Source organism: Temnothorax longispinosus, chromosome 3 (assembly GCF_030848805.1).
Source record: "Temnothorax longispinosus isolate EJ_2023e chromosome 3, Tlon_JGU_v1, whole genome shotgun sequence".
Classification (NCBI taxonomy): Eukaryota; Metazoa; Arthropoda; class Insecta; order Hymenoptera; family Formicidae; genus Temnothorax; species Temnothorax longispinosus.
The window spans coordinates 5781538-5809500 of NC_092360.1; the positions used below are offsets into that span (position 1 = coordinate 5781538).

General features: G+C 31.5%; 2 protein-coding genes and 2 long non-coding RNA genes across 8 annotated transcripts in view; 2 read left to right on the plus strand and 2 right to left on the minus strand.

Annotated features, from left to right (window-relative positions):
• LOC139810811 (uncharacterized) overlaps positions 1-27963 on the minus strand; it is a 168522-nt gene that overhangs the window by 104965 nt on the left and 35594 nt on the right. The gene's annotated exons all lie outside the window — the stretch shown is intronic.
• The window catches only part of LOC139810805 (uncharacterized), a 75277-nt gene that overhangs the window by 29350 nt on the left and 17964 nt on the right, over positions 1-27963 (plus strand). The window contains exons 17-20 of one of the 3 annotated variants that reach the window (XR_011731477.1): positions 299-424; positions 567-713; positions 850-999; positions 1118-1337. Coding sequence is in view for 2 of the 3 variants with exons in the window: in XM_071774695.1 (XP_071630796.1) it covers positions 299-424; positions 602-680 (205 nt within the window). In the remaining variant the exon portion in view is untranslated. Of the gene's footprint in view, positions 1-298; positions 425-566; positions 714-849; positions 1000-1117; positions 1338-27963 lie in introns of those variants that run through there. The other 2 variants (XM_071774695.1, XM_071774694.1) reach the window with 2 other exon arrangements.
• LOC139810812 (uncharacterized) lies at positions 7041-14167 on the minus strand. The gene is made up of 3 exons (XR_011731484.1): positions 14045-14167; positions 7789-7906; positions 7041-7193 (listed from the first exon to the last, which is right to left on the minus strand). It is a non-coding gene; the product is annotated as an uncharacterized lncRNA (long non-coding RNA).
• Positions 14120-26352, plus strand: LOC139810806 (uncharacterized). 3 transcript variants are annotated; one of them, XM_071774697.1, is made up of 11 exons: positions 14318-14443; positions 14805-15148; positions 15511-15855; positions 17253-17573; positions 17919-18260; positions 18625-18975; positions 19339-19659; positions 20027-20368; positions 23748-23876; positions 24280-24403; positions 24674-26351. In XM_071774697.1, exons 2-10 carry the CDS (start codon positions 14940-14942, stop codon positions 24368-24370), a joined length of 2451 nt encoding a protein of 816 aa, XP_071630798.1. In that variant the 5' UTR covers positions 14318-14443; positions 14805-14939; the 3' UTR covers positions 24371-24403; positions 24674-26351. The 3 variants fall into 3 exon arrangements, 2 of the variants coding, with proteins under 2 accessions (XP_071630797.1, XP_071630798.1); XM_071774696.1 differs by having other exon boundaries at positions 14120-14443; positions 24280-26350; XR_011731479.1 differs by having other exon boundaries at positions 20027-20099; positions 24280-26352.

A 27963-nucleotide genomic window follows, 5' to 3' on the forward strand; every position in this document is an offset into this window, starting at 1 on the left:
GCTTAGACAGAAAACGGCATATATCTTATTCGATAAAAAAAATTTCCAAAAGTGTAATAGTATAGATCCTTCTGCAGAACGTCAAAGTCAAGATACATCTAGTTTGCCTGTTCAATCATTTAAAGACACGATAGAAAAAACAGGCGCACTTAATAAGTAATTATTCGTTTTTTTTTATATTACACAATATAATGACATTTTGATATTTAAATTTTTACTCTTTTACAAGAGAGTAATTTACAACGTTAATCTATATTTTAAATAATTCCGTTTCTAATGGTACCGTTTTTCAATGCAGACCAAACACTTCAAGTTCAACGAGTCGCGTAATGGATCCCAATGCAGAACTTCAAAGTCAGGAAACAATTAATTTGGCTCTTCAATCATGTGAACAATCGAGAAAAGAAATAAGGACACGTGATGGGTAATTATATAAATTAATATTTTGTTCGTATCATACAATATAATAATATCTTCATATTTAACTATTTACTCTTTTGCAAAAGAGTGATTTATAACATTAATTTAAATAATTCCATTTCTAATTGCACCGTATTTTAATGCAGACCAAGCACCTTAAGTTCAACGGCTTATATTATAGATCCTTCTACAGAAAAATATATTCCTCTGCGTCAAAGTCAAGAACAAGTACCATCTGGTTTACCCGTTCAATCATTTAAAAAAACGGCAGACAATACAGGAGTATTTGATAAGTAATTATTCATTATAGTATAATGTAATAAATAGTTAAATATTAATTTTTCTACATAAGTATATTTTACAACTGTGACATTTTAAAAATAATTACTCTCTCCTTTTTATTTTTAATCACATCACGTTTCTGCACAGACCGAGCACTTCAAGTTCAGCGGATTATATTATGGATCCTTCTGCAGAACATCAAAGTGGAGAACTATCTGGTTTGCCCGTTCAATCATTTGAATAAATGACAGAAAAAACAAGCGCATTTCATTCGGATTAGTTTTATTGTACAACAATGTAATTATATCCAACTAGTTAAATATTGACTTTTCTACATAAATGTAACTTACAATTGTGACATTTTAAATAATTATTTTTTTTTTTTAATTTTTAATTATTCCATATTTCTATGCAGATCATGCACTTCAAGTTCAACGTGTTATGTTACGGCTCCTTCTGCACAACATCAAAGAGGAAAACAACCTGGTTTACCTGTTCAATCATTTGAACAAATGACAGAAGGAACAAGCGCACTTCATTCGTATTCGTTTTATTATACAATGTAATAAATACCCAACTAGTTAAATATTGATTTTTCCACACAAATATATAACGTACAAGTATGAACATTTTTATTATCGTACTTTTTTACTTTTAATCACATCACATTTCTATGAAGACCAAGCACTTCAACTTTAGCGGATTATAGTGTGGATCCTTCCGCAGAACGTCAAAGTCAAGAATACCGTGTTTGCCTGTTCACTCATTTAAACAAATAATAGTAATGAACAGTCGCGGTTGATGAGTAATTATAAGGTTTTGATATGATTAATTATAAGGTTTTGGTTATATCATACAATAAAAGGATATTCCATCTAATATTCAAATATTTACTTTTTTCAAAGATAATTTATAACTGCAATATTTTGAACAATTTAATTTGCCTACTTTTTAAGCACACATCAAAAATATTATTTTCCTTCATTAGCAATATACACGACTATAACATTTTAAATTTTAGCGTAATTAAAACGTCTAATATAACGCATGTTTTATTTTTAATCATACCGTATTCGAATTTACAGAAATGTTTCGAGTTCTTGAAAATCAATGGTCTCTCTCTTACGGATTTCGATTCCATTGTGTCATAGCATTAGAGTCGGAAATTATCTGTATTCAAGAAAAACCGTACGTAGACATCGCAAACAACCAAGAAAATAAAGAAGCGTTTTTAACGAGTAATTATTCGCTTTGCTTTTAACATTTATTCTATATAACATTATGTTTTTCTTTCGAATAGTAACAATAAATTTATAAATTATTTTGATATACGGGGTGTCGCAGATCAGGTCAATAAAACTACAGGGTCTTATAAGAAATTGAAGAATTGAATGTGGAGAAAAAAGTTTCTATAAACATAGGTCCGGAAACGTTACGCGCAGAGTTCGTCGAAAGACGTACGAACGAAGCGCAAAGAGTAAAAAATAAGGGATAACGAAAAGGCTGCTCGTCAAAAGAAGAAGTACCTATTCTATAGCCCAGGCATCGACGATGCTGCGTAAGATAAAAAATAATTTCATTTAACAATTTATCCACAGCATGCAGCTATTATTATAGCGTTTTTCTTTGCACTAAGTGCGAGTAAGTGCGCACTAGTTCTGCCAATGAAAAACGCTATTAAGTGTCACTGTCACATAAAATTTTAAATTTTTCGCAATTTTTTCGAAATAGTGTTTTAATACTTGCACACTTAAAAACTATGAGGAAGCAATGTGCAAGTTTCTACTTGCACACTTTTTTTGATTGTGATAAGCTTTATTGCGACTAATATCTGTTATACTAATATCTGTTATACTATTACACAAATTAATTAAATAATTGATGTTTTTACTAAAATAATCCCTACTATCCAATCCAATGGCGCAACAGTCTGAATTGGACTTAGGCTTCCCCCAAAGTCATGTGCCTATGGTGCGCACGTAGGTTATACATAAGCACATGGGACCTACAGTTTAACGCTGGATCCGAACGGCAAGGTAGAGGGGGTTTTTAGGCAAGGGATAATCCTGACGGGCTGCCACTCCGTCGAGGAGGAGAGACAAGCGATACAATTTTATTTATTTTGGTTCTATACCAGGACTGGATTCAAACCTGAGATCTTTGGTTTAGCACCCCAGTGCGCTGTCTGCTACGCTACGCTTGCTCTCATGATCCCTACTAATTGTGGATATTTCTTATTTCTATTTTGTTCAATCGGTTAGTTAATTCTTCCACGGAAGTAATGTGCAAGTTTCTAATTTGCACACTTTTAAATTATTTTTTCTCATTCTGTATCGCGTTGTATTTTGGCATTCAAGTAAGGTAGTACAATTCTTTTATTTACTCTCATTTTGATAAAAATTTATATATTTTTTGTATTTTAAGGAAGTTTTAATTTTCCCACAGTATAAATACCTGTGGGTTTTCTAATTTCCGCAAATTTTGAGATATTGGGCCGTTTTTTTTGTTTTTTGTTAGAGGCGGACTTTTTTCAATATGTCAATATATAATATTTAAAAAATGTAATATTTAAAATATTGGCAATTTTTAATTCTACTGTATTCTTCAGTATTTTCTACCCCTATTTCATATATAATTCGTTAAGATTTGGTTGATTAGTTCTGGAGTTAACATACAGACATTTTTGTTCAATGCAATATTTTGACATTTTAGAATACTCAGAACATATTAGCATCAAAAACTCAAAAAACAATATTTTCTTTGGTTTCTTCTACTCCTATTTCATATATATATTTTTTTAAATTTGGTTGATTAGAGCCAACTTTATACGCAATCAAAAGTTCATATACGAATTTACGAAAACAAAGCTTCCTCTATGAGGAAGCAAAAATTGGTACCAGAAATATCTCGGAAACTAGTAAACCGATTTGCATGAAATTTTTTACAGTTACTCTCAATACACAATAGTACTAAAAAATTTGAACTTGTAAAATAAATAAATAACTAATGGTTATAAAATTTGCGAAAAGCATCTGTGAACTGATTTGTAGACAATTATGGTAAACATTTGTGTCAAATATGAAATTAACCGAATAACGTTCTCAAAGTATCGTTACAGTTTAAAAAAATGTTATTCTAAAAATCGGACACAATGATGTTAATACTCACTATAAAATACAATAATTTGAATAATCGCTCAATCTTTCGTGAGCCATTTATACAATAATATAATTAAAAATTAATTTTATATGGTAAACTGACTTTTAATTAAAAATTTTTTTTATTTTTTATATTATAGTAGCTCATATTTAAGAATAAACATGGCTACCAAATGTTGAAATTTTTTTGAAATGGTAGCACTGGTATACTTTACACGCAGAGAACTATATACTAAACTAGAATCTGACTTGACTCACTCTACTCGAGAAGAAAAGGGGATGAGCGAGAGGGAGAATTGCGGCCAACCGTCTTTTTTTGTTGGGCTGCGTTTAGTAATTCAACTTATAGCATTAGGGGCTGCACACAATGAAAGGAATAGGGAACAGGGGACAGGGAATAGGGAATAAGGGACAGTTTAATATTAACATATGCATTGTTCACATGGCATGCAAAATATAGACTAAAATTTAATTACTGTTTCTTAACGCTATTTATTTGTTCGTCTATTCTGTGTTAATGAATTACATATGTTAATAAATTTCATATATTAATATTAAACTGTTCTCTATTCCTTTTATTGTGCGCAGCCCCTTAGAGTCGCATAGTATAAGTATACACAGTAGAGAGACTGAACTTTTTTGATGGTAATAAATTTTATCCTACCAGAAATATGGCGGCCTGTATGTATGACAAAGAGAAAGATACTTCTCTCTCTTTCTCTCTTAAGCGTTTGTACAACCCAGAAGATCGCGGCGAGTCCGTGACCTGAGACCCACTACATCAAAGGTGCCGACGCTCAATGTCATTACTGTATGTACTTATACTAGGGTGCGTTCAGGAATTACGTTTAGGCGCACTTAGGTAACTCTAATGCTATAGTGTACGCAACTATAGCTTAGAGTTAACCAGGTTAAATTTCTGAACGAAGCTCTGTGTTAGAGTTACCTAGGCTGTGCCTAGGCTTAATTCGAACGCACCCCTGCTGTACTCTACGACAACAATTGAATACCATTGACCAATCAAAAGTCTGCTAAACAGAGGGAGAACGGTCGCAAAGCATTCCGTCTTTATCGTCTCGTGACCCGGGCGCTAGCATAGGAGTTCACATTCCAGTATTGTATATAGTTCTATGGCTTAGTTTACACCGTAGAAACTCTTGATACGAGTATCAAGCTGGTGCGGACTAAGCGTTAGATACGTTTCTGTTTACATCGACCGTGTTAAATCATATTAGTGATTTTTTCAAGACGTTTTTCAATTTCGATTACGTATACAATGGTTTCAACTTGTATGTATCTATTTTTATGTATTTAATACGCGTATCAACTCAGTCTGATACAGAGTGTTCTCGAGTATCGTATCATTCTGATACTCCGTCGTTTACATCGATCGTACCAATGGATTTAGTCCTAATATAATACTTAGTATGCGTATCAAATGCTCAAACAAGATTTACATGCTAAAAACTTAAAACGGTAATCATATAATGTGTATGCTGGATATTCACTTGTCTGCCTATGCATATTGAGTTTTTATTCGTATAATTTTATGTACAATTAAAATTTTAAAGCAAAAAAAAATCACTAACAAGAATTCGTGGCAAAAACAAAAGGCTGATAATTGCGACCATATCCAAAATCAAACTACACACGGGTCCAAGAGTTTTAATTTTAACATACATCTGTGCGACACTTTATTTCAAAGTATTTAACCCTTTTGCTATGGTGGCGTTGGCCGAATAGCGATTATGAGGTACGGCAGCATAGGCCGCCAGCGTTCGCCTTGGAGCGAATAAGTGCTATGACTCCACTGTTTTAACTCGTTGGCATTAATGATATATAATTTTTCAAGCATAAAAGTAAAACGGGATTTACATAAGTACAAAATTATATTTTAAAATTATATTTTATTATTATTTTAAACTTCGTATTTAATACGCTACAAGCAAAGTTAGTACCAAATGGCAAATATGGCTATGCCGGCCATAGCCGGCGCTAGTATCTGCGAATGTCACATGGATGCCGGCTACAGCAACATTAGAAGCGAAAAGATTAATGCTTATGGGAAATAAGGATGATTTTTATTTAAAAATGCCGAGCAGATAGGTTGGCTAATAACAACATTTATACAAAATGCGAATGCGTATTGTGAAGTACTCAATGTACGTTGTTCTATAAAATAGATTTTCAAATTAAAGTGATAAATAAATACGAACAACTTTAGTAGGTTTCATAAAAAATTACATTGCAAATATAATGACTAACACAAAATTCAGCATACACCAATTTTTAAAAAATAATATAACGTTGGTCTCCATCCTCGTTATTATTCTTATATAGGTACTGAAGTGTATAAACAACTGCCAGACCATTTCGGATATTGAGCTCTGTATAGATGTCCAGATATACAAGTCGAATACACTTATCTCACTTGAATCTCTGTATACTTAAGAGGTATATTGGTCGTGAATATTTAAGTACACAGGTCATGGAATAAGATACACATATTCGGATATAGAAACTCTTTATACACATACATAAATTGTGTGTACCTTCTGATGTATACTTACCTATATATACTTTTTCTCTAAAGAACACATACCAATTTCAAAAAAAGGTAAAAAAACACGCGTAGTGTACGTGCTCCATACAAAATCTTTATTAAAAACAAATTTTAATCTAATTTGGTCGTATAATTCCACTAATATTTCTTACTACAAAAACAATGACAACAGAAGGGCCAAAAGTGGACATGATACAAATTAAACACTTGGCACCAAGTGTTTTTTATGTGTGAATCTAAATAATAAAGAACCAGAACAGGTTGTGTATTGTTTTTCTAAAAATAAAACAGGTACAAAAGAAGAATAATAAAAGAACATTATTAAAAAAACCAGATGTTACTAACTTATCATATTTGCTTGGCGCAAACCGTTTGACATTATTGTTTTTGTGGTAAAAAATACAAATGGCATTATAAGACCAAATTAGATCAAAATTTTTTTCTTTAATATAGATTTTGTATTGAGCACGTACACTTGGCGCGATTTTTAATCTTTTTTTAAAAAATATAAGTTTTATACATATGTACGTTTTGGTAATTAGACAAATTTAAACTATATATCCATACATATAAACATACATTCTAATAAATAAACCATGCCTCTTTTTGTCAATTGTGACAAATTTTACAAATGCTTATTGTTGTGGCGAATACTGTATCACATTTAGTATCAGACAATCTGTATTACAGAACAGTTGGTACCAAAAAAAACCCAGCAAATTTTGGAATTATTTCGAGGAATTGAAACCTTCGCTGGTAAAGTGCACGACCTGTAAAAAAGAAATTAAAATACCTCATCCAAAAAGCCGTAAAACAATATTCAGAGCACACTTATTAAATGTACATAAAATATCTCTCGATAATGACACTCTCGCACTACCTGACGACTTGAGGCAAAATTAATCGGAGTTACCGGGATATACGACAAAACGTAATAATTGAGGTAAAGCAGTGTCTTTCTTACTAAGTACTAGAAATTTACAACAGCATTTAAGAAGACATTCCACAAGAAGTCAAGACGAGTAAATACACATTTAAAACATTATTAAAATAGTAAAGACTATAAAATAAATATACTAATAAAACAATCAATAGCTAAAGAAAATTGGGCGAATAAAAATGTTTTTATCATCCATACAATATTCATTTACAATTTTGATAATAAATGTGCATGTATACTTGGTGCACTTTTTACTTTTCTTTGAAAAGATATGTTTGGGGATCTGTACGCGATCTGATAATTATGTAAATTTCAACTATGTATAAATATCCGCGATATAAACATAAATTCTAATAAATTAAACCATGTCTCTGTATGACCTTTGTGAGATATTTTACAAACGCTTGTTGATGCAATCGCTGTACCACTTTTAATATCGGACAATCTGTATGACAGGACAATTATAATGGCACCGAGAAGAAGACACAGCAAGTTGTGGAATTATTTCAAGGAATTAAAACCTTTGCTGGTAAAGTGCACCACCTGTAAAAAAGAAATTAAGATATCTCGTCTATCAAACCGTATAAAAATATTCAGAGCACACTTATCAAATAAATATGGAATATTTATTAATAATGACACTTTCACACTACCTGACGACTTGAGGCAATATTACTCGGAGTTATCGGGATGTAAGGCAAAATGTAAAAATTGTGACAGAACATTGTCTTTCTTATCAAGTATGGAACATTTACGAAAACATTTAAGAAGACATTCCACAATAATCCAAAGTCGAGATGAGTAAGGACACATTCAAAAAATTATTAAAATACTAAAGGTTATAAAAACTAAATATAATGATAATACAATCAATACAATTGCAAAATGAAAAAAAATTGAGCGAGTATAAGTTTTTATCAGGGCACCCATGTAACAAAAGTAACATTGTTACTTTTGTCCCGTCTTATATTTTTGCCACAATTGGTCAAATATTCAATGTTATAAAATAACTTAATCTATGAATATGTATAATCAAACTACTAAAAGAAATAGTGGCTTATTTATAACAAACAATAAACAAGAAAATAAACCGAATTTCCAATAAAATATTCAAAAAATAAAAAAACACAAAATACTTATTTTGACCATATTTTTATGGCACCGACACAATAGACACATAACTTCTCATGACAGAGTTTCAAGCGCTACTGAGGTGAGGGAGGGGTTCAAAAGACATTGTATAACAGCGGATAGATTCGTATACATATAAGTGTTATTTTTTTAATAATCGCGTTTGTTACGTTCATCCCGCGTTACTTTTTTGTCCCTGGTCTCCCCTACACATTCCAAAAATTACTAAAATACTAAAGATTATAAAATAAATGTAATGATATCTAAAACAATCAATAGCTAAAGAAAATTGAGCGAATAAAAGTTTTCATCAGAGCATCCATAAAATATTTATTTGTAATTTTGATCATAAATGTGCATCTTAAATAATAATAATAATAATTTTTTAATTAATCAATATTGAATAAGCCATTTACAGTCCGAGCTTGGAACATAGGAGCTTAATATTGTCTAGTAGCTTAATATTATTTAGTAGCTAATAATATTTTTTGCACACTACATATATTTTTCTTCAACCTTAGTAACGTCAAAGTCAAAATACATCTGGTTTGTTTCGTTCAATTACTTAAAGAAACAACAGAAAGAACCGGCGCACTTAAAGGGTTAGAGCCACCCCTGAGGCTTTAAAATCATACCTAACATTGGCTATTTATTACGGGTAAATGAATTGTTTTATGAAAAATCGGTTTAGAGGACTTTGTTAGACGCATGTATTGAGGAGTACAAAAATATTGTTTTTGTATTTTTTATGTACAAAATACCGGCGCCCTGGCCCAATTGCCAAACCATCTTTTTTCGCGGATGCAAAACGGTGTACAACATTTCCGTCACACTGTTTATCCTAAAGCAAATAAAAAGAAATCTTCATTATTTACATGCAAAAGACTATCGAATTACGTAGGGATTTTTCGAAATATTGATTATTTTCAAAATGACGCCTATTTTTACGAAAAATAGCATTTCTTGCCCTAAATGTGCGTCTAAAAATGTTAATAACAAAAAAAATGTTCAATATTTTGCAAAAATCCTACGTAGTTCCAAGCAGAATGTATTAAAGAATATTCTGTTAAAATTTTAAGTAAATCGGATGAAAACTGTAAGAGTTATGTTCCCTGTTTAAAATAATAGATACAATATGATCAAATTACATTATATTACATTCAATTTCAATGTAAATGAATAAAAACATTATTAATTTACATTGAAATTGAATGTAATATAATGTAATCTGATCATATTGTATCTATTATTTTAAACAGGGTTGTACACCGATTTAAGAAATGCTGTTTTCAGAAAAACACATTTAAAGTTTTCCAGATATGTACTACTGACGTCGTGGAAACACTGAAACCGACGCTAGTAGAGCTGTATGCTTGTACAAATTGTATGCAGTACATATTTTGACATCTATATTTTTCGATTAGAACTTATGATTGATAGAAAAATAATCCTATATATTTACGGAACTACTTAGCGGCGTGGCGAGATGCTTTACTAAGCCAGCTCTAACAGCATAATAATGGTACGTCTCCACCTGCGAGTAAGAACTCTCGAGAGCAAAAAGAAAGAGAGAGAGAGAGATACTCTCGAGAGTCTCTCTCTCTTTCTCTCTTTTTGCTCTCGAGAGTTTTTACTCGCAAGTGGACACGCACCATAACGTTGAGATTTTGCTCTAAAACCATTTGTATCATATTTCTATGACTATAAACTAACGATTTAAACAAAAAAATCGATTTTTTTCAAACCTCAGGGGTAGCGTAACCCCTAATAAATAATTATTCGTTTTGCTTATATCATACAATATAATGATACATTGATATTTAAATATTTATTCTTAAAAGAATAATTTATAAGGTCAATATTTTAGATAATTCCATTTCGAATTTCAACACATTTCGATGCAAACTAAGTATTTCAATTAAGTTCAACGGGTTATGATACGAATCCTTCTACAGAACGTTAAAATACTGCAGAGCAATACCTTTGCGTCTGTATTGTCTACGTTCTTTTATTTGCAAATTTATATATCAAAAATTTTATATTTTCATGGTTCCCATGTAATTGTAAAAAAGAAGTGATATCCGCACAAAACAAACCTTTTTTAAAAAAAGTTAATAAAATTCGCTAGGTATACGTGTTCTATACAAACTCATTATTGAAAAAAATTTTGATCTAATTTTGTCATATAATCTCATTTGTTTTTCTTGTTACAAAAACAATTATACCTGAAAGTTTGCATTAAGTAAATAAGATAAATTAGTAACATCTGATTTTTTAAATAATGTTTCTTTGTTATACATATTGGTTGTGTACGTGTTCTAAAAAAGAACATGTACACAACAACTATAATAACGAAGTATCTACCACATCTACCTAGAAATTTTTTTTGCATTTTTTTGCATTTTCTAAAAGTTTCAAGTGTTGAGAATATATCCTGAAAATTTTACATCGATATCTGTAAAATTGACGAAGTTATAGAATTCCAAAGAAAACAAGTTCGAGCGTTCGAGCGTTCGAGCTCCGCTACTACCTGACGTGGCGCGCACGGAAAATATCGCTCTAGCGGTATTTTGGGTTTCAGTTGTCCTCTCGATCTTATGTATGATCTTATGTATTGTTGCTCATGACAAAAAAGTCCCTTTTAGGGGCCTAGGGGAGCGACCCCACCACGTGTCTTTCAGCTGAGGACCGTTAGAATTCAGTACGAAAGCCGTTGAGCTAGCGAGTAGACGTACTAGTAGACTTTACGCACTTGCTGTTCTGTTCGTGTATTCGAGTTTCGAAGCGTACGTAAAGTGGTAGGGGAGAGTTGGCAATTACCGCGCGGTTGACAATTCCGCGCCATTGTTTATCTCAATAACTATTTATTACGCGCCTACAATGATGTTAATATCATAGAGTAACACGAAATACCCCACCCGCATGCGCCGTCAATGCGTTCCGGCCGTCCATGTAAACACAGTGCGCTCTGAAAGCTTCTCTGCTTGCTCGTTGCAATTTTGCTGGTAGTTTCGATAAGAGGTGAGTAACATAATATTTTCATTAGAGAAATAAATTTGACGGATTTGATAGGCTAAAACACTATAAAATTAGGTTGCAAAGTGATTTTAGAAACACACGTTTCTTTCCTATATATTTTAATGTTGTAAAGTGAAATGATTGAGTTTGATAATTTCGCGCCCAAGGTATAATACCCATAGGTATAACGATAACTGTGTGTTAAGAGTTACCAAGACTGTTTAGTTTACAATGTAAGGTGCTTACAGAAAAAATCGTTACTTAAGTTTTGATTTGAATTTATAATGATCGTTATTTGTTAACGCATTCACTTATTTTTATATCCTACTAGACGATATTAATGCATAAATATAAAAAAAACATTTTGTTATTGTGTTCTACTTCATGTCACTGACTGAAGCCAGAGTAATTTTTATAGGTACAGCTTTATTAAACTGGTCACGATATTATCAGACCAGTTTAATAATACCGCGTTTCCTCACTTTTTGAAAAATTATTAATATTTCAGTTTGTGTTTAACTTTCAAGATTATTGCTATGATATATGGATAGCCAAATAAATGACCTATCTCAAACTGCACAGTTTGTTTTTTTGAAGCATTTCTGAGCTTAGATATACGCTTCGGTTCTTAGGGGCTCGGTAATTGCCAACTCTCCCTTAATAATGGCATCGAAAACGAAAATTCCGCATCAATTTAGCTGAAATTCGAGTATAGGAAGCAACGCGCGAAGAAAGAATTGCTCGCAGACAAAAACAATCCTCTTCCCGTAAAGCTGCAATTGCTGCTGAGGGTAATCTATATGGTCCTGGAATTGACGACTAGAGGTAAAATTAAAAATTCTTCACTTAACAATAATAGAACCATACTTGAAACTTTAAACGCGTTTTTCTCAAAACACTATTTTCGAAGCCGGTGGACATCATATCTGGAAAACCGCTCGATGGATCGTTTTGAAATTTACACAAAATACGCTGAGAAACATTTAGAGGTCGTTGACGATCTTTTTTTTAAATCGATCTTTATTTTTTAATAATTACGTAAAAATGACGACATTTTCTCACAGATTTTCCATACCTGAGTTTCAATTCGTTGCCATTTTGTTTAAAAAATCGATTTTAAAAATCGGCGATCGTCAACGACTCGTCTTTATTGTTAACTTGAATAACCAATTTGGTTTTTTTTATTTTAGATTGACCGTTTCAACTGGACAGTGTCCACCGCCGAACGTGTCGAAAAAAAAAACTTATTATCTGCCGGCGGCCATAACTTTTTTGTTTTTAAACATTTTTTAATAAAGATTTTTTTTAAAGCTCTCAAAACATGTATCTTTAAGTACAAACAACATTCGTTTCATTCACACTAATCGTTTCTGAAAAAAAAATTCTGAATTTTGACCTATTTTTCGGGCCTCTAGGTAGATGTGGCCCCTTGAAAATCAGATGTTACTACTCATTTAACCTATTCACTTGATACAAACTTTTGGATATTATTGCAAATATTTTAAAAAAACATCAGATGTTAGTGATTTATTATATTGATTTGATTCAAAAATTCTGATATTATTGTTTTTATAGTAAAAAATATAAATAAAATTATAACATTAAATAAAATTATAACATTAAATATTAATTAAAAATTTTTTTCAATAACGAGTTTGTATAGAGCACGTACACTTTGCGCGTTTTTTACCTTTTTTGAATAAGATAAATTTGGAAATCTGTACGCGATCTGGTAATTAGGTAAATTCAAACTATTATATCCATATAAACGTACATTCTAATAAATAAATCATGCTTTTTTTTCCTTTGTGAGAAATTCTGCAAACGCTTGTTGAGGCGATCACTGTATCGCATTCAGTATCAGACGATTAATCTGTATTACAGGACGGTTATAATGGCACCGACAAGAAAACGCAGCAAGTTTTGGAATTATTTCGAAAAATTGAAACCTTTACTAGTAAAGTGCACGACCTGTAAAAGAGAAATTAAGGTATCTCACAAAACATGCTACATAAAATTAATGAGACTGCACTTAAGTAGACATGGAATATTTGCCGATAATGACACTCACACAATACCTGACGACTTAAAACAATATTACTCGGAATTACCGGGATATAAGGCAAAATGTAATAATTGTGGCAAAGCAGTGTCGTTCTTAACACATATTTCACATTTACGAGTACATTTAAGAAGACATTCCACAATAACCCAGAGTCGAGATGAGTAAGTACACAATTAAAAAATTATTAAAATACTAAAGATTATAAAATAAATGTAATGACAAAACAATCAATAAATAAAGAAAATTAAGCGAATAAGAGTTTTTATCGGGATATCCATATGATATTTGTTTGCAATTTTGATCATAAATGTGCATGTATCTGATGCGTTTTTTACTTTTTTTTAAATATGTTTGAAGATCTATACGCGATCTGATAGTTATGCAAATTTTAACGATATATCCGTATAAACATACATTCTAATAAACTAAATGTGTCTTTATGACCTTTGTGAGAAATTTCTACAAACATTTGTTGATGCAATCGCTGTACCACATTTAGTGTCAGACAATCTGTATTGCAGGACGGATATAATGGCACCGAAAAGAAAACGCAGCAAGTTTTGGAATTATTTCGAGGAATTGAAACCTTTGCTAGTAAAGTGCACGACCTGTAAAAGAGAAATTAAGGTATCTCATCCAAAAAAATACACAAGAGTAATGAGAATGCACTTAAGTTATAGACATGGAATATTTGCCGATAATGACACTCACACAGTACCTGACGACTTAAAACAATATTACTCGGAATTACCGGGATATAAGGCAAAATGTAATAATTGTGGCAAAGCAGTGTCGTTCTTAACAGATCATAAAAGTTTACGCAGACATTTAAGAAAACATTTCACAATAACCCAGAGTCGAGATGAGTAAGTACACAATTAAAAATTTATTAAAATACTAAAGATTATAAAATAAATGCAATGACAAAACAATCAATAAATAAAGAAAGTTGAGCGAATAAGAGTTTTTATCGGGATATCCATGTGATATTTGTTTGCAATTTTGATTATAAATGTGCATGTACATCTGATGCGTTTTTTACTTTTTTTTAATATGTTTGAAGATCTGTACGCGATCTGATAGTTATGCAAATTTTAACGATATATCCGTATAAACATACATTCTAATAAACTAAATGTGTCTTTATGACCTTTGTGAGAAATTTCTACAAACATTTGTTGATGCAATCGCTGTACCACATTTAGTGTCAGACAATCTGTATTGCAGGACGGTTATAATGGCACCGAGAAAAAGACACAGCAAGTTGTGGAATTATTTTGAGGAATTAAAACCTTTGCTAGTAAAGTGCACGACCTGTAAAAAGAAATTAAGACACCTAATTCAACATACTACACAAAATTAATGAGAGCACACATATTAAATGTACATGGAATATCTGTTGACGATGAGGCTGTCACACTACCTGACGACTTAAAACAATATTACTCGGAGTTACCGGAATATAAGGCAAAATGCAATAATTGCGGCGAAACAGTGTCTTTTTTAACAAATATTACAAATTTACGAAAACATTTAAGAAGACATTCCACAAGAATCCAGAGTCCAGATGAGTAAGTACACAATCAAAAAATTATCAAAATACCAAAAATTATAAAATAAATGTAATGACAAAACAATCAATAGATAAAGAAAATTAAGCGAATAAGAGTTTTTATCGGGATATCCATATGATATTTGTTTGCAATTTTGATCATAAATGTGCATGTACATCTGATGCGTTTTTTACTTTTTTTTAAATATGTTTGAAGATCTGTACGCGATCTGATAGTTATGCAAATTTTAACGATATATCTGTATAAATATACATTCTAATAAACTAAATGTGTCTTTATGACCTTTGTGAGAAATTTCTACAAACATTTGTTGATGCAATCGCTGTACCACATTTAGTGTCAGACAATCTGTATTGCAGGACGGTTATAATGGCACCGAGAAAAAGACACAGCAAGTTGTGGAATTATTTTGAGGAATTAAAACCTTTGCTAGTAAAGTGCACGACCTGTAAAAAAGAAATTAAGACACCTAATTCAACATACTACACAAAATTAATGAGAGCACACATATTAAATGTACATGGAATATCTGTTGACGATGAGACTGTCACACTACCTGACGACTTAAAACAATATTACTCGGAGTTACCAGGATATAAAGCAAAATGTAATAACTGTAGTAAAGCAATATCTTTCTTATCAAATATTGGACACTTACGAAGACATTTAAGAAGACATTCCACAAGTATCCAGAGTCGAAATAAGTAAGTACACAATCAAAAAATTATTAAAATACTAAAGATTATAAAATAAATGTAATGACAAAACAATCAATAAAGAAAGAAAGTTGAGCGAATAAGAGTTTTTATCGGGATATCCATATGATATTTGTTTGCAATTTTGATTATAAATGTGCATGTACATCTGGTGCGTTTTTTACTTTTTTTTTTACCCATTGGCTGTGTAAAAGAATTTTACTATTTGGGCTTTGAGTGTGTTGTAAAGTGTGCTGAAAAAAAAGTTCATCGGATTATTATGAAACTTGGTACCCTTATGTTTTTTGGGTCTTTGAATCCGAATATGTCAGATTTACAAAATTCAAAATGGCGGGTCCTATATGGCAGATCAAAATTACAAAAAATAGATGAAATTTTATTATTATTTTGAAGTTATTTAGATCTCTGAATCTAAATTTTACATTAGAATTAATATATTCAAAATGGTTAATAAGAAAGAAATTTTACCATTTTGGATCCGCCGATTCCACTTTTTTTTGTAATTTTTATCCGCCATTTTGAATTTTGTACATCTGACTTCGGATTCGTAATCAGCGACCCCAGAAACCCCCGAGTAACAAGTTTCAAGCAAATTCAGAAAGTTTTACTTTGTTTTTTCTACGTTGCGACTATAGCCGTCATACACAGTAAACGGGTTAAATATGTTTGAAGAGATCTGTACACGATCTGATAATTATGCGAATTTAACTATACACAGTAAAAAATCGTGCGTCCAAATGTTAAAATTTTCTTGTGCTACCAAGATTTGACTATTATTTCAATGTAAAATTAACATACAACAGCTATGTTATTATTTTCGTAACATTTTCATGTGTTATATTAATGTCAACGTAATAACTTAACACTTTATGTATGTCATTTAGAAATTGAATGTTATTTTAAGTTCTTTTAACATAATTATTTCAAAAAATCAACACGCCTTAAAGTTATTTTAACATAAACAAAAGTTAAAGTAAATCTTCAAATAATCGTAAACTTTGACATACAAAATAATCAAATTTACTACAATCAAATGTTCAAAACAACATTTCTCTTAAGTTGAAATAACTATCGTTTATTAAAATATGTTATATCGACATTTTTTACAAGTTATTTTTACATTATACTTAAGGTTAAAAGTACACTTCTAATTTGTCAACAAGTAACACACGATGAATGAGTTATTTTAACTCAAAATTTAAAGTGGACTTTCTGGGACATTTGAAAAATGTTACGATTAACATTTTATTTTTTACTGTGTATATCCGTATAAACATACATTCTAATAAATTAAATGAGTCTTTATGACCTTTGTGAGAAATTCTACAACCGCTTGTTGATGCAATCGCTGTACCACATTTAGTGTCAGACAATCTGTATTACAGGACGACACCGACAAAAAAACGCAGCAAGTTGTGGAATTATTTCGAGGAATTAAAACCTACGCTGCTAAAGTGCAGGACCTGTAAAAAAGAAATTAAGATATCTCATCCAAAAAACTACACAAACGTAATGAAAAAGCACTTAAGTAGACATGGAATATTTCACGATAATGACACTCGCACAATACCTGACAACTTAAAGCAATGTTACTCGAAATTACCGGGATGTAAGGCAAAATGTAATAATTGCGGCGAAACAGTATCTTTCTCATATTTACGAGTACATTTAAGAAAGCATTCCACAATAACCCAGAGTCGAGATGAGTGAGTATACAATCAACAAATTATTAAAATACTAAAAATTGTAAAATAAATGTAATAATAAAACAATCAGTAGCTAAAGAAAATTGAGTGAATAATAGTTTCGGGGCATCCATATAATATTTATTCGCAATTTTGATCATAAATGTGCATGTTCCCCTTTTTTTAAATATGTTTACAGATCTGTACGCGCAATCTGATAATTATGCAAATTTTAACTATATATTTGTATAAACATACATTCTAATAAATAAACCATGACTCTTTATAACCTTTGTGAGAAATTCTACAAACACTTGTTAAGGCAATCACTGTAGCACATTTAATATCAGACAATCTGTATTACAGGACGGTTATAGTGGACCCCCAAAAAAAACGCAGCAAGTTGTGGAATTATTTCGAGGAATTGAAACCTTTGCTAGTAAAGTGCACGACCTGTAAAAGAGAAATTAAGGTATCTCACCCAACAAAATACACAAACTTAATGAGAATGCATTTAAGTAGACATGGAATATTTGCCGATAATGACACTCACACAATACCTGACGACTTAAAACAATATTACTCGGAATTACCGGGATATAAGGCAAAATGTAATAATTGTGGTAAAGCACTGTCTTTCATAACAAGTATTCCATATTTACGAGAACATTTAGGAAAACATTCCACAAGAATCCAGAGTCGAGATAAGTAAGTACACAATCAAAAAATTATTAAAATACTAAAAATTATAAAATAAATGTAATGATAAAACAATCAGTAGCTAAAGAAAATTGAGTGAATAAAAGTTTTTATCGGGGCATCCATATAATATTTATATGCAATTTTGATCATAAATGTGCACGTACACCTGGTGCGTTTTTACATTTCTTTTTAAATATGTTGAAGATCTGTATGCGATCTGATAATTATGCAAATTTTAATTATATATCCGTATAAACATACATCCTAATAAGTAAACCATATGCCTCTTTATGACCCTTGTGAGAAATTCTACAAACGCTTGTTAAGGCGATCACTGTACTACATTTAATATCAAATTATATGTATACAGAACGGTTATGGGGGTTATGGTACCGAGAAAACGCAGCAAGTTGTGGAATTATTTCGAAGAATTGAAACCTACACTGGTAAAGTGCACGACCTGTAAAAAAGAAATTAAGGTATCTAGTCTATCAACAATACGCATAAAAATAATAAGAGCACACTTATTAAATGTACATGGAATATCTCCTGATGATGACATTTACACACTACCTGACGACTTAAAACAATATTACTCACAATTACCGGGATATAAGGCGAAATGTAATAATTGCGGCGAAACAATATCCTTCTTAACAAATATTGCACATTTACGAAAACATTTAAGAAGACATTCCACAAGAATCCAGAGTCGAAATAAGTAAGTACACAATCAAAAAATTATTACTAAAGATTATAAAATAAATGTAATAATAAAACAATCAGTAGCTAAAAAAAATTGAGTGAATAATAGTGTTTATCGGGGCATCCATATAATATTTATTCGCAATTTTGATCATAAATGTGCATGTACACTTGGTACGTTTTTTTATCTTTCCTTTTAAATATGTTTAAAGATCTGTACGCGCGATCTGATAATTATGCAAATTTTAACTATATATCCGTATAAACATACATTCTAATAAGTAAACCATGCCTCTTTATGAACTTTGTGAGAAATTCTACAACCGCTTGTTGATGCAATCGCTGTACCACATTTAGTGTCAGACAATCTGTATTACAGGACGACACCGACAAACAAACGCAGCAAGTTGTGGAATTATTTCGAGGAATTAAAACCTACGCTGCTAAAGTGCAGGACCTGTAAAAAAGAAATTAAGATATCTTATCCAAAAAACAACACAAACGTAATGAGAAGGCACTTAAGTAGACATGGAATATTTCACGATAATGACACTCGCACAATACCTGACAACTTAAAGCAATGTTACTCGAAATTACCGGGATGTAAGGCAAAATGTAATAATTGCGGCGAAACAGTATCTTTCTCACATTTACGAGTACATTTAAGAAAGCATTCCACAATAACCCAAGGTCGAGATGAGTGAGTATACAATCAACAAATTATTAAAATACTAAAGATTGTAAAATAAATGTAATAATAAAACAATCAGTAGCTAAAGAAAATTGAGTGAATAATAGTTTCGGGGCATCCATATAATATTTATTCGCAATTTTGATCATAAATGTGCATGTACACACAGCTGGTGCGTTTATTACCTTTTTTAAAAAAAATATGTTTGAAGATCTGTACGGGATCCGATAATTATGCAAATTTTAACTATATATCCGTATAAACATACATCCTAATAAGTAAACCATGCCTCTTTATGATCTTTGTGAAAAATTCTACAAACGCTTGTTGATGCAATCACTGTACCACATTTAATACCAGACAATCTGTATTACAGGACGGTTATAGTGGACCCAAAAAGAAAACGGAGCAAGTTGTGGAATTATTTCGAGGAATTGAAACCTACGCTGGTAAAATGCACGACCTGTAAAAAAGAAATTAAGATATCTCACCCATCATACCGTATACAAACGTTCAGAACACACTTATTAAATGTGCATGGAATATTTCTCGATAATGACACTCGCACACTCCCTGACAAGTTAAGGCAATATTACTCAGAGTTACCAGGATATAAGGCAAAATGTAATAATTGTGGCGTAACAGTATCCTTCTTATCAAGTTCTAATTTACGAAAACATTTAAGAAGGCATTCCACAATAACCCAGAGTCGAGATGAGTAAGTACACAATCAAAAATTATTAAAATACTAAAGATGATTAATGCTTATTTGCAATTTTGATCATAAATGTGCCTCTCAAATTGTAATAACGATTATTTTTAATTATTTCGCAAATATAATTTAAATAAATATGAATCCCTTATTTTCACGTTTTTTCATGCATCATAGATATAGGCAATTCAGAAATTTAGATTAAATATTTATTTATTTGACATTAATATTGCATAAAATGTACGATTTATAGATAGTTCTAATAAATAAATAATATCTTCCATCCACTGATTACGTAGATGAATAATAATTAATAAATTATAATAATTAATAAAAGTTTCTGTTACACAACAATCAACCGTTCTTTGTAGTATTTGATTACACGTTGTAGGCTTACAAATGTCAGCCTAGTGATATCGATTATTTGTTACCCTTGAGTTATTATTGTATATGTATATAGCACCAACCTAATTTCTGACATATTGTACAATTTTTCATAAGAACATTTTATCATTTTAGACCGTTTTAATTGATGACCGTATCCGTTTTATGTTTAAACTCTTACTTACATTAAGACAGCCTTTATTATAAATTATATATTAGGAAAAACGTCTTTTTCAGGCGATGTATATAAACAATAAATAAGTAAAACACGACGGATATAATATACAATGAAATTAATGTACTAAATATTATAAGTTTAATTAGGGAGATATTCCGCTTTACGGTCAGGATTAGGCTATCAAAATTTTGATAGCCTAATAAAATTGTTCGTGTGAACATATGTATATTTCTTCATCTCAACTAAAGCTGGAATAGAACAATTACGTTAAAATAGCGTTTCACTTTAACTTAATTTTAAATCATATATCGTGTTTCACTTATCTATTAATTACATATTCCGTCTAGACATTAATTCCTTGAAATTAGCATTATAGAAATTCGAGGTATGAAACACTTGGCGCGAGACACTACCGTGTCTCTTGATTCTCTCTCTCTTTATCTCTTTCTTTTTCTTCCTCCTACTCACTCTCACTTACAAAATTTCACTCCATTACGGTTCACGTCAATAAGAACATAATAGCATTAAGTAATACAGTTGTAGTATTTTAATAATTATTACTTTGCTTCCTCATAGAGAAAGCTTTGTTTTCGTGAATTTCGTATATGAACCTTTCATTGCGTATATAGTTGTGTCTAATGAACTAAATTTGAGTGAATTATATATGAAATAAGGGTAGAAGAAACCAAAGGAAAGATTGTTTTTTGAGTTTTTGATGCTAATATGTTCAGAGTGTTCTAAAATGTCGAAATATTGCATTAAAAAAAGGCGTCCGTATGTATGCGTGTATGTGGCAAATTTTTAGAAACGTCCGTGGTTGCTTTAACTTCCGCAAATATTGAAATATCGGGCTGTTTTTTTTTTAATCGATAGAGTATTATTTAAGGAAGGTTGGTATTGAATTTGGCGATGATTGGTAAAAAGGTTCTTTTTTTTTTAAATTTTGAATTTTTTTAGAAATGTCCGTGGTTGCTCTAATTCCGCAAATATTAAGATATCAGGCAGTTTTTTTTTTTTTTTAATTGATAGAGTATTATTTAATGAAGTTGGTATTGAATTTGGCGATGATCGGTAAAGGGGTTCTTTTTTAAATATTGGGCTATTTCTAATTTTATTATATTCTTCAGTCTTTTCTACCCCTATTTCATATATAATACTGTTACGCCCGTGCTGTGCGCCCGTGTCGTGCGCTCATGCGAGTCGCCCGGTAATAGAGAAGTCGCAAATCGTCGTGTGCGACAGTTGTTGACAGATAACGATGTTCAGATTTGGCTCCGGGATTCCGTCTCGTTCGGACGTGTCTGCCCGAGTCTTTCGCTGTATTGAGCGTTATAATAAACGAGTCCCTTTTCCTTAAACTGAGTCATCTTTTTTTTGAGTGAGTGTCGGGATCGCGTCACGCGTGAGTGAGAGTGAGAAAGTGCAGCGGACGCGCGACGAGCGTAACAATACTTTAATATTTGGTTGATTATCGGTATATCTAATAATCGGTAAAAAAGTTCTTTTTTTCAATAAAATTTTGAATTTTTTGAGGATCGGTGAAAGGATTACCGATTTCTGCTCAAAAAGTTACATGTATAAGTTGTATATGTAATTTTATATAGAGTATCATTAAAAGAAGGTTGGTATTGAATTTGGCGATAATCGGTAAAAAGATTCTTTCTTTATAAAATTTTGAATTTTTTTTATAAATGCCCGTGGTTTTTATCCTTATTTCATATATAATTCTTTAAGATTTGGTTGATCAGTTCTTGAGTTAAAGGCATTTAAATTTTAGAAAAATTTAATGTAAAGAAAAAACTTTTTTACCGATTATCGCCAAATTCAATACCAACCCTTTTTTTAATGTTACTCTATATAAAATTAGATGTATAACTAATACATGTAACTTTTTAAGCAAAAATCGGTAACTCCTTCACCGATCCTCGCCAAATTCAATACCTTTCTTAAATGATACTTTATATCCATCAAATAACTTACACATTTTTTAAGCAGAAAAATCGGTAACTCTTTCACCTCGCAAAATTCAAAACAACCTTCTTTTAATAAATTCTCTATATAAAATTACATGTACATCTTATACACTTTTTAAGCAGAAATCGGTAATCCCTTCACCAATCCTCGCCAAATTAAATAACAATCTTCCTTTAATGATACTCTATCTATCAAATAACTTAGGGTAAATTGAGGCATGCAAATCGAATTAATATAAGTTTTAAGACAATTTTCGTTAGTGTTTTATTTTAAACGAGCTATTTTATCGTGCTAATTAGTAATCTGATTTGCCTCGGTCTACCCTATACATTTTTTAGACAGAAATCGATAACCTTTTCACTAATCTTCGCCAAATTCAAAACCACCTCCCTTTAATGATACTTTATAGATAAAATTACATGTATGACTTGTACACTTTTTAGGCAAAAACTGGTAACCCCTTCACCGACCATTGCCAAATTCAACACCAATTTATCTTTAATGATACTCTATCCATAAAAAAAAGTGTGCGAGTAGAAACTTGTTTAAGTGAGCAAGTAGAAACTTGCACATTGCTTCCTTATAGTTTTAAAGTGTGCAAGTAGAAACCTGCACGTTGCTTCCTCTATGAGGAAGCCAAATTAATAAATATCTACTAATAATTATACATAAAAAAACAGGCTTCCTCATAAAGGAAGCAATGTGAAGGTTTCTACTTGCACACTTAAAAACTATAAGGAACCAATGTGCAAGTTTCTACTTGCACACTTAAAAACTATGACAAAGCAATGTACAAGTTTCCACTTGCACACTTTTTTCTATTTTTAATTACACCACTTTTCTATACAGACCAAACACTTCAAGTTTAGCGGATGATAATGTGGGTCCTTCTGCACGTAGTCAAGCTCAAGATACATCTGGTTTGCTCGTTCAGTCATTTATTAAAGAAACGACAGAAAAAACAGGCGCACTTAATGAGTAATTATTCGATTTTTTTATATCACACAATATAATAATCTCTTCATATTTAAATTAATTCTTACTCTTTTGCAAAAGAGTAAGTTACAACGTTAATATTTTAAATAATGCCATTTCTAATTGCACCGTTTTTCAATGCGGACTGAGCACCTCAAGTTTACCCGGTAACGATATAGAGCCCAATGTAGAACGTCAAGGTCAGGAAACAATTGATTTGGCTCTACAATCATGTGAACAATCGAGAAAAGAAACAAGAGCATGTAATGAGTAATTTTTCGTTTGTTTATATAATACAATATAATGACAACTTACTATTAAAATGTTTACTTTTTTGCAAAAGAATAACTTACGACGTTAATGTTTTAAATGATTCCATTTTTAATTACTCCATATTTCTATACAGACCAGGCACTTCAATTTCAACGGATTATAATACGAATCTTACCGCAGAAAGTCAAAGTCAGGAAGTTGATTTGGATCCTCAAACGTGGTGAACAATCGAGAAAGGAAAGAAGAGCATGTGATGGGTAATTATTTGACATTGTCATAACAAATCGATCATTGGCTGTTTGGTCAGATTAGTCATCAAGACCTTTCAACCATGGGTTTTGGTCTTTTTCTAAATTAATGTAATTTTGATGCTTATATATAATACATTAAAGTAGAGTTTCTCCCTAATTACTCCCGAAAACATGAAATAACGCCAGACTTTGTCCGTCGAAAAATCGTCCACGATAACCACGTTATCTCAACGCGTTCAGAGCCGGACGCAACTGACTCGATTTGCCCGATTAAAGGTATCGGTAAAGACTTAGCCCCGCGTGGTCAGTATGAAGTGTTCGACAGAGATCATCGAAAAGTAGAAAACGAGTTCTCTACAATGAGGATCATCTTTCCTCGCCACCGACACGTCTGATTACAACCCCTCCACGCACAGTTAGGTCAAATGATCTGGGCAGACTGTGATCTTCAGGCCGTCCCCGTTCAAGGACCACGCACAAGACAGCCGTCACGTCTGAGAACGTGGAAATTGGCGCAGTTATATCTTAATTATTAAAATCGCGCGACGGAATTCCGGATAATCCGACGACTTCGAATGGCACTCCCGAAAATGCGACGCGACGAACCGTTTATACAAAGTTCAGTATTCGTTACAAAGTTAAAGTATTTGTTATAAACGAATCGACAGCGATTGGATTTAGTTTCTCTGCTCTTCGATAAAAGCGGAATAGCCTGTAAAAGGTAAGTTACGCATACGTTTAGGTCGGTATACTAGGTTGAGATAGATAGGAGTACAAGTACGCGAGAATAGAAATATGTGAGAATAATAGTTGAAGGGATTATAGAAAGCGAATAAAGTACGCGTCGTGTGTGATTAATTTCGAGAGTATCGTACAAGGAATGGCAAAGCCGCGCAATCATTATATTCTAGTGATTACTTGTAATCACGTTTAATTAATTGTAATCAATATTTTGTTTGACGCAAGTCTTTAAAAACCAGAATATTGTTTTGAGTAAATGTAATGCTTATAATAACTTTATGGTAGATTTGTAGATTAAATATTTGGTATGCTTACATATCCGCAAATCTACCATAAAAAGTCATTGTAAGAATTACATTTACTCAAAACAATATTCTTGACTTCTGTCAAGATATTTGAAAAACTATCTATTAATGAGAAAATATTTTTGGTTGAAAGAAAACTTACTTAAAAGAAATAAAATAAAATAAGTAAGTGCTTTTCTAGGTTGTAAAATAATTATTTTTCTGTGTGTGTGTGTGTGTGTATATATATATATATATATATATATAAATAGAAGCATACACGGAGAGAATTTTTTGTTATATTTTACCCTTAAATTCACTACAAACTTGAGACAACTTGGCAACCAAGGAATTTTTAAAATATACAAAAGACATTTTACAAACAACGTGATAAAAATTACCAAGTACTGGTAAATTTTGAAAAAATATTGAAATTTCCTAGATATATTTTAGTAAAATTAATCAAACATATTTTATATTTTAATGTAATAAATATTAATATTTTTTATTATGGTAGATATTAATCAGAATAGCTTGCATAAAATTCTTGGTGGTAAGGTAAAGGTACCAATACCCGGACACTTAAGCATAGGAAATGTACAGATACCTGGACACGTATCTGCGTCTGGATACCTTTAAAAAAATATAAATTTATGAAAATAAACGTTTGGATATTATAACTGAAGTTTCAAACTACAAGCAAAAATACTTTAATTTTAATTCGCGTTATACTTATAAATAATAAAGGTGTCCGGATATAGGTATATGTCCGGGTCGGGTATTGGTACCTTTACCTTACATGTTGTCCCACAACTACCATGATTTCAGGGTAAATTTTAAGAGAAAATTCTCTCCGTGTATTATCTTTCTTATAAAACCAAGAAATACATATTTTTATAATGCTGTATATTTCATATTGCATCTGATTTTATATATATATATACATATATATATAAGATGCAATATTATATAAGATGCAATAAATTTGCGAAAAGCGAAAAAGTGTGAACTGATTTGTAGACAATTATGGTAAACATTTGTGTCAAATATGAAATTAACCGAATAACGTTCTCAAGTTATCGTTACAGTTTAAAAAAATGTTATTCTAAAAATCGGACACAATGATGTTAATACTCACTATAAAACATACAATTTTTTATACCAAGATATTGTGCATATTAAATGTACTTGATAAACATATATAACAACAATTTCATACTTCTATTAATTTATAACTTTTTACAATTCGCGACCCAAATTTTTCCTAATTTTTACTTCTGTCAGAGTCCTATAATCCCTCAATAGTATGAAACATTAGTTGCATCGCATTGTTTCTATGAATATTAATTAAAATAAGCAATAACTGACATTTTGAATAATCGCTCAATTTTTTGTGATGAGCCATATTTATACAATAATATAATTAAAAATTAATTATATATGGTAAACTGAACTTTTAATTAAAAAATTTTTTTATTTTTTATATTATAGTAGCTTATATTTAAGAATAAACATGGCTACCAAATGTTGAAATTTTTTGAAATGGTAGCACTGGTATATTTTACACGCAGAGAACTATATACTAAACTAGAATCTGACTCGACTCACTCTACTCGAGAAGAAAAGGGGATGAGCGAGAAGGAGAATTGCGGCCAACCGTCTCCTTTTGTTGAGCTGCGTTCAGTAATTCAACCTATAGCATTAAAGGCTGCACAATGAAAAGAATAGGGAACAGGGACAGGAAATAGGGAATAATCGAATAAGGAACAGTTTAATATTAACATATGCATTGCTCACATGGGGGGCATGCAGAATATAGAATAAAATTTTATTACTGTTCCTTAACACTATTTCTCTGTTCGTCTACTCTGTGTTAATGAATTACATATGTTAATAAATTTATATTAATATTGAGCTGTTTTCCCTATTCCTTTTATTGTGCGCAGCTCCTCAGAGTCGCAGTATAAGTATACAGTAGAGAGACTGAACTTTTTTGGTGGTAATACATTTTATTCTACCAAGAATATGGCGGCCTGTACGTATGACAAAGAGAAAAATATTTCTCTCTCTTTCTCTTCTAAGCGTTCGTACAGCCCAGAAGATGGCGGCGAGTCCGTGACTTGAGACCCACTACATCAAAGGTGCCGACGCTCAGTGTCACTACTCTATGTACTTATACTAGGGTGCGTTAAAGAATTACGTTTAGGCGCACTTAGGTAACTCTAATGCTTTAGTGTACGTATAACTATAGCTTAGAGTTATCTAGGTTAAATTTCTGAACGCAGTTCTGTGTTAGAGTTACCTAGGTGTGCCTAGGCGTAATTTAAATGCACCCCTGCTGTACTTTACGACAACAATTAAATACCACTGACCAATCAAATGTCTGCTAAACAGAGGGAGGACGGTCGCAAAGCAATCCGTCTTTATCTTCTCGTGACCCGGACGCTAGCATGGGAGTTCACACTCCAGTGTTGTATATAGTTCTGTGGCATAGTTTACACCGTAGAAACTCTTGATACGGGTATCAAGCTGGTGCGGACT

Excerpts from the sequence above, each read along its gene's own strand:
- LOC139810806 (XM_071774696.1), top strand. The coding sequence starts at position 14,940 with ATGAGAGCACACATATTAAATGTACATGGAATATCTGTTGACGATGAG. Across the intron at positions 18,976-19,338 it reads AGAATCCAGAGTCGAAATAA|GACGACACCGACAAACAAAC; the intron begins GTAAGTACACAA and ends TCTGTATTACAG. Across the intron at positions 23,877-24,279 it reads AAAACAGGCGCACTTAATGA|ACCAGGCACTTCAATTTCAA; the intron begins GTAATTATTCGA and ends ATTTCTATACAG.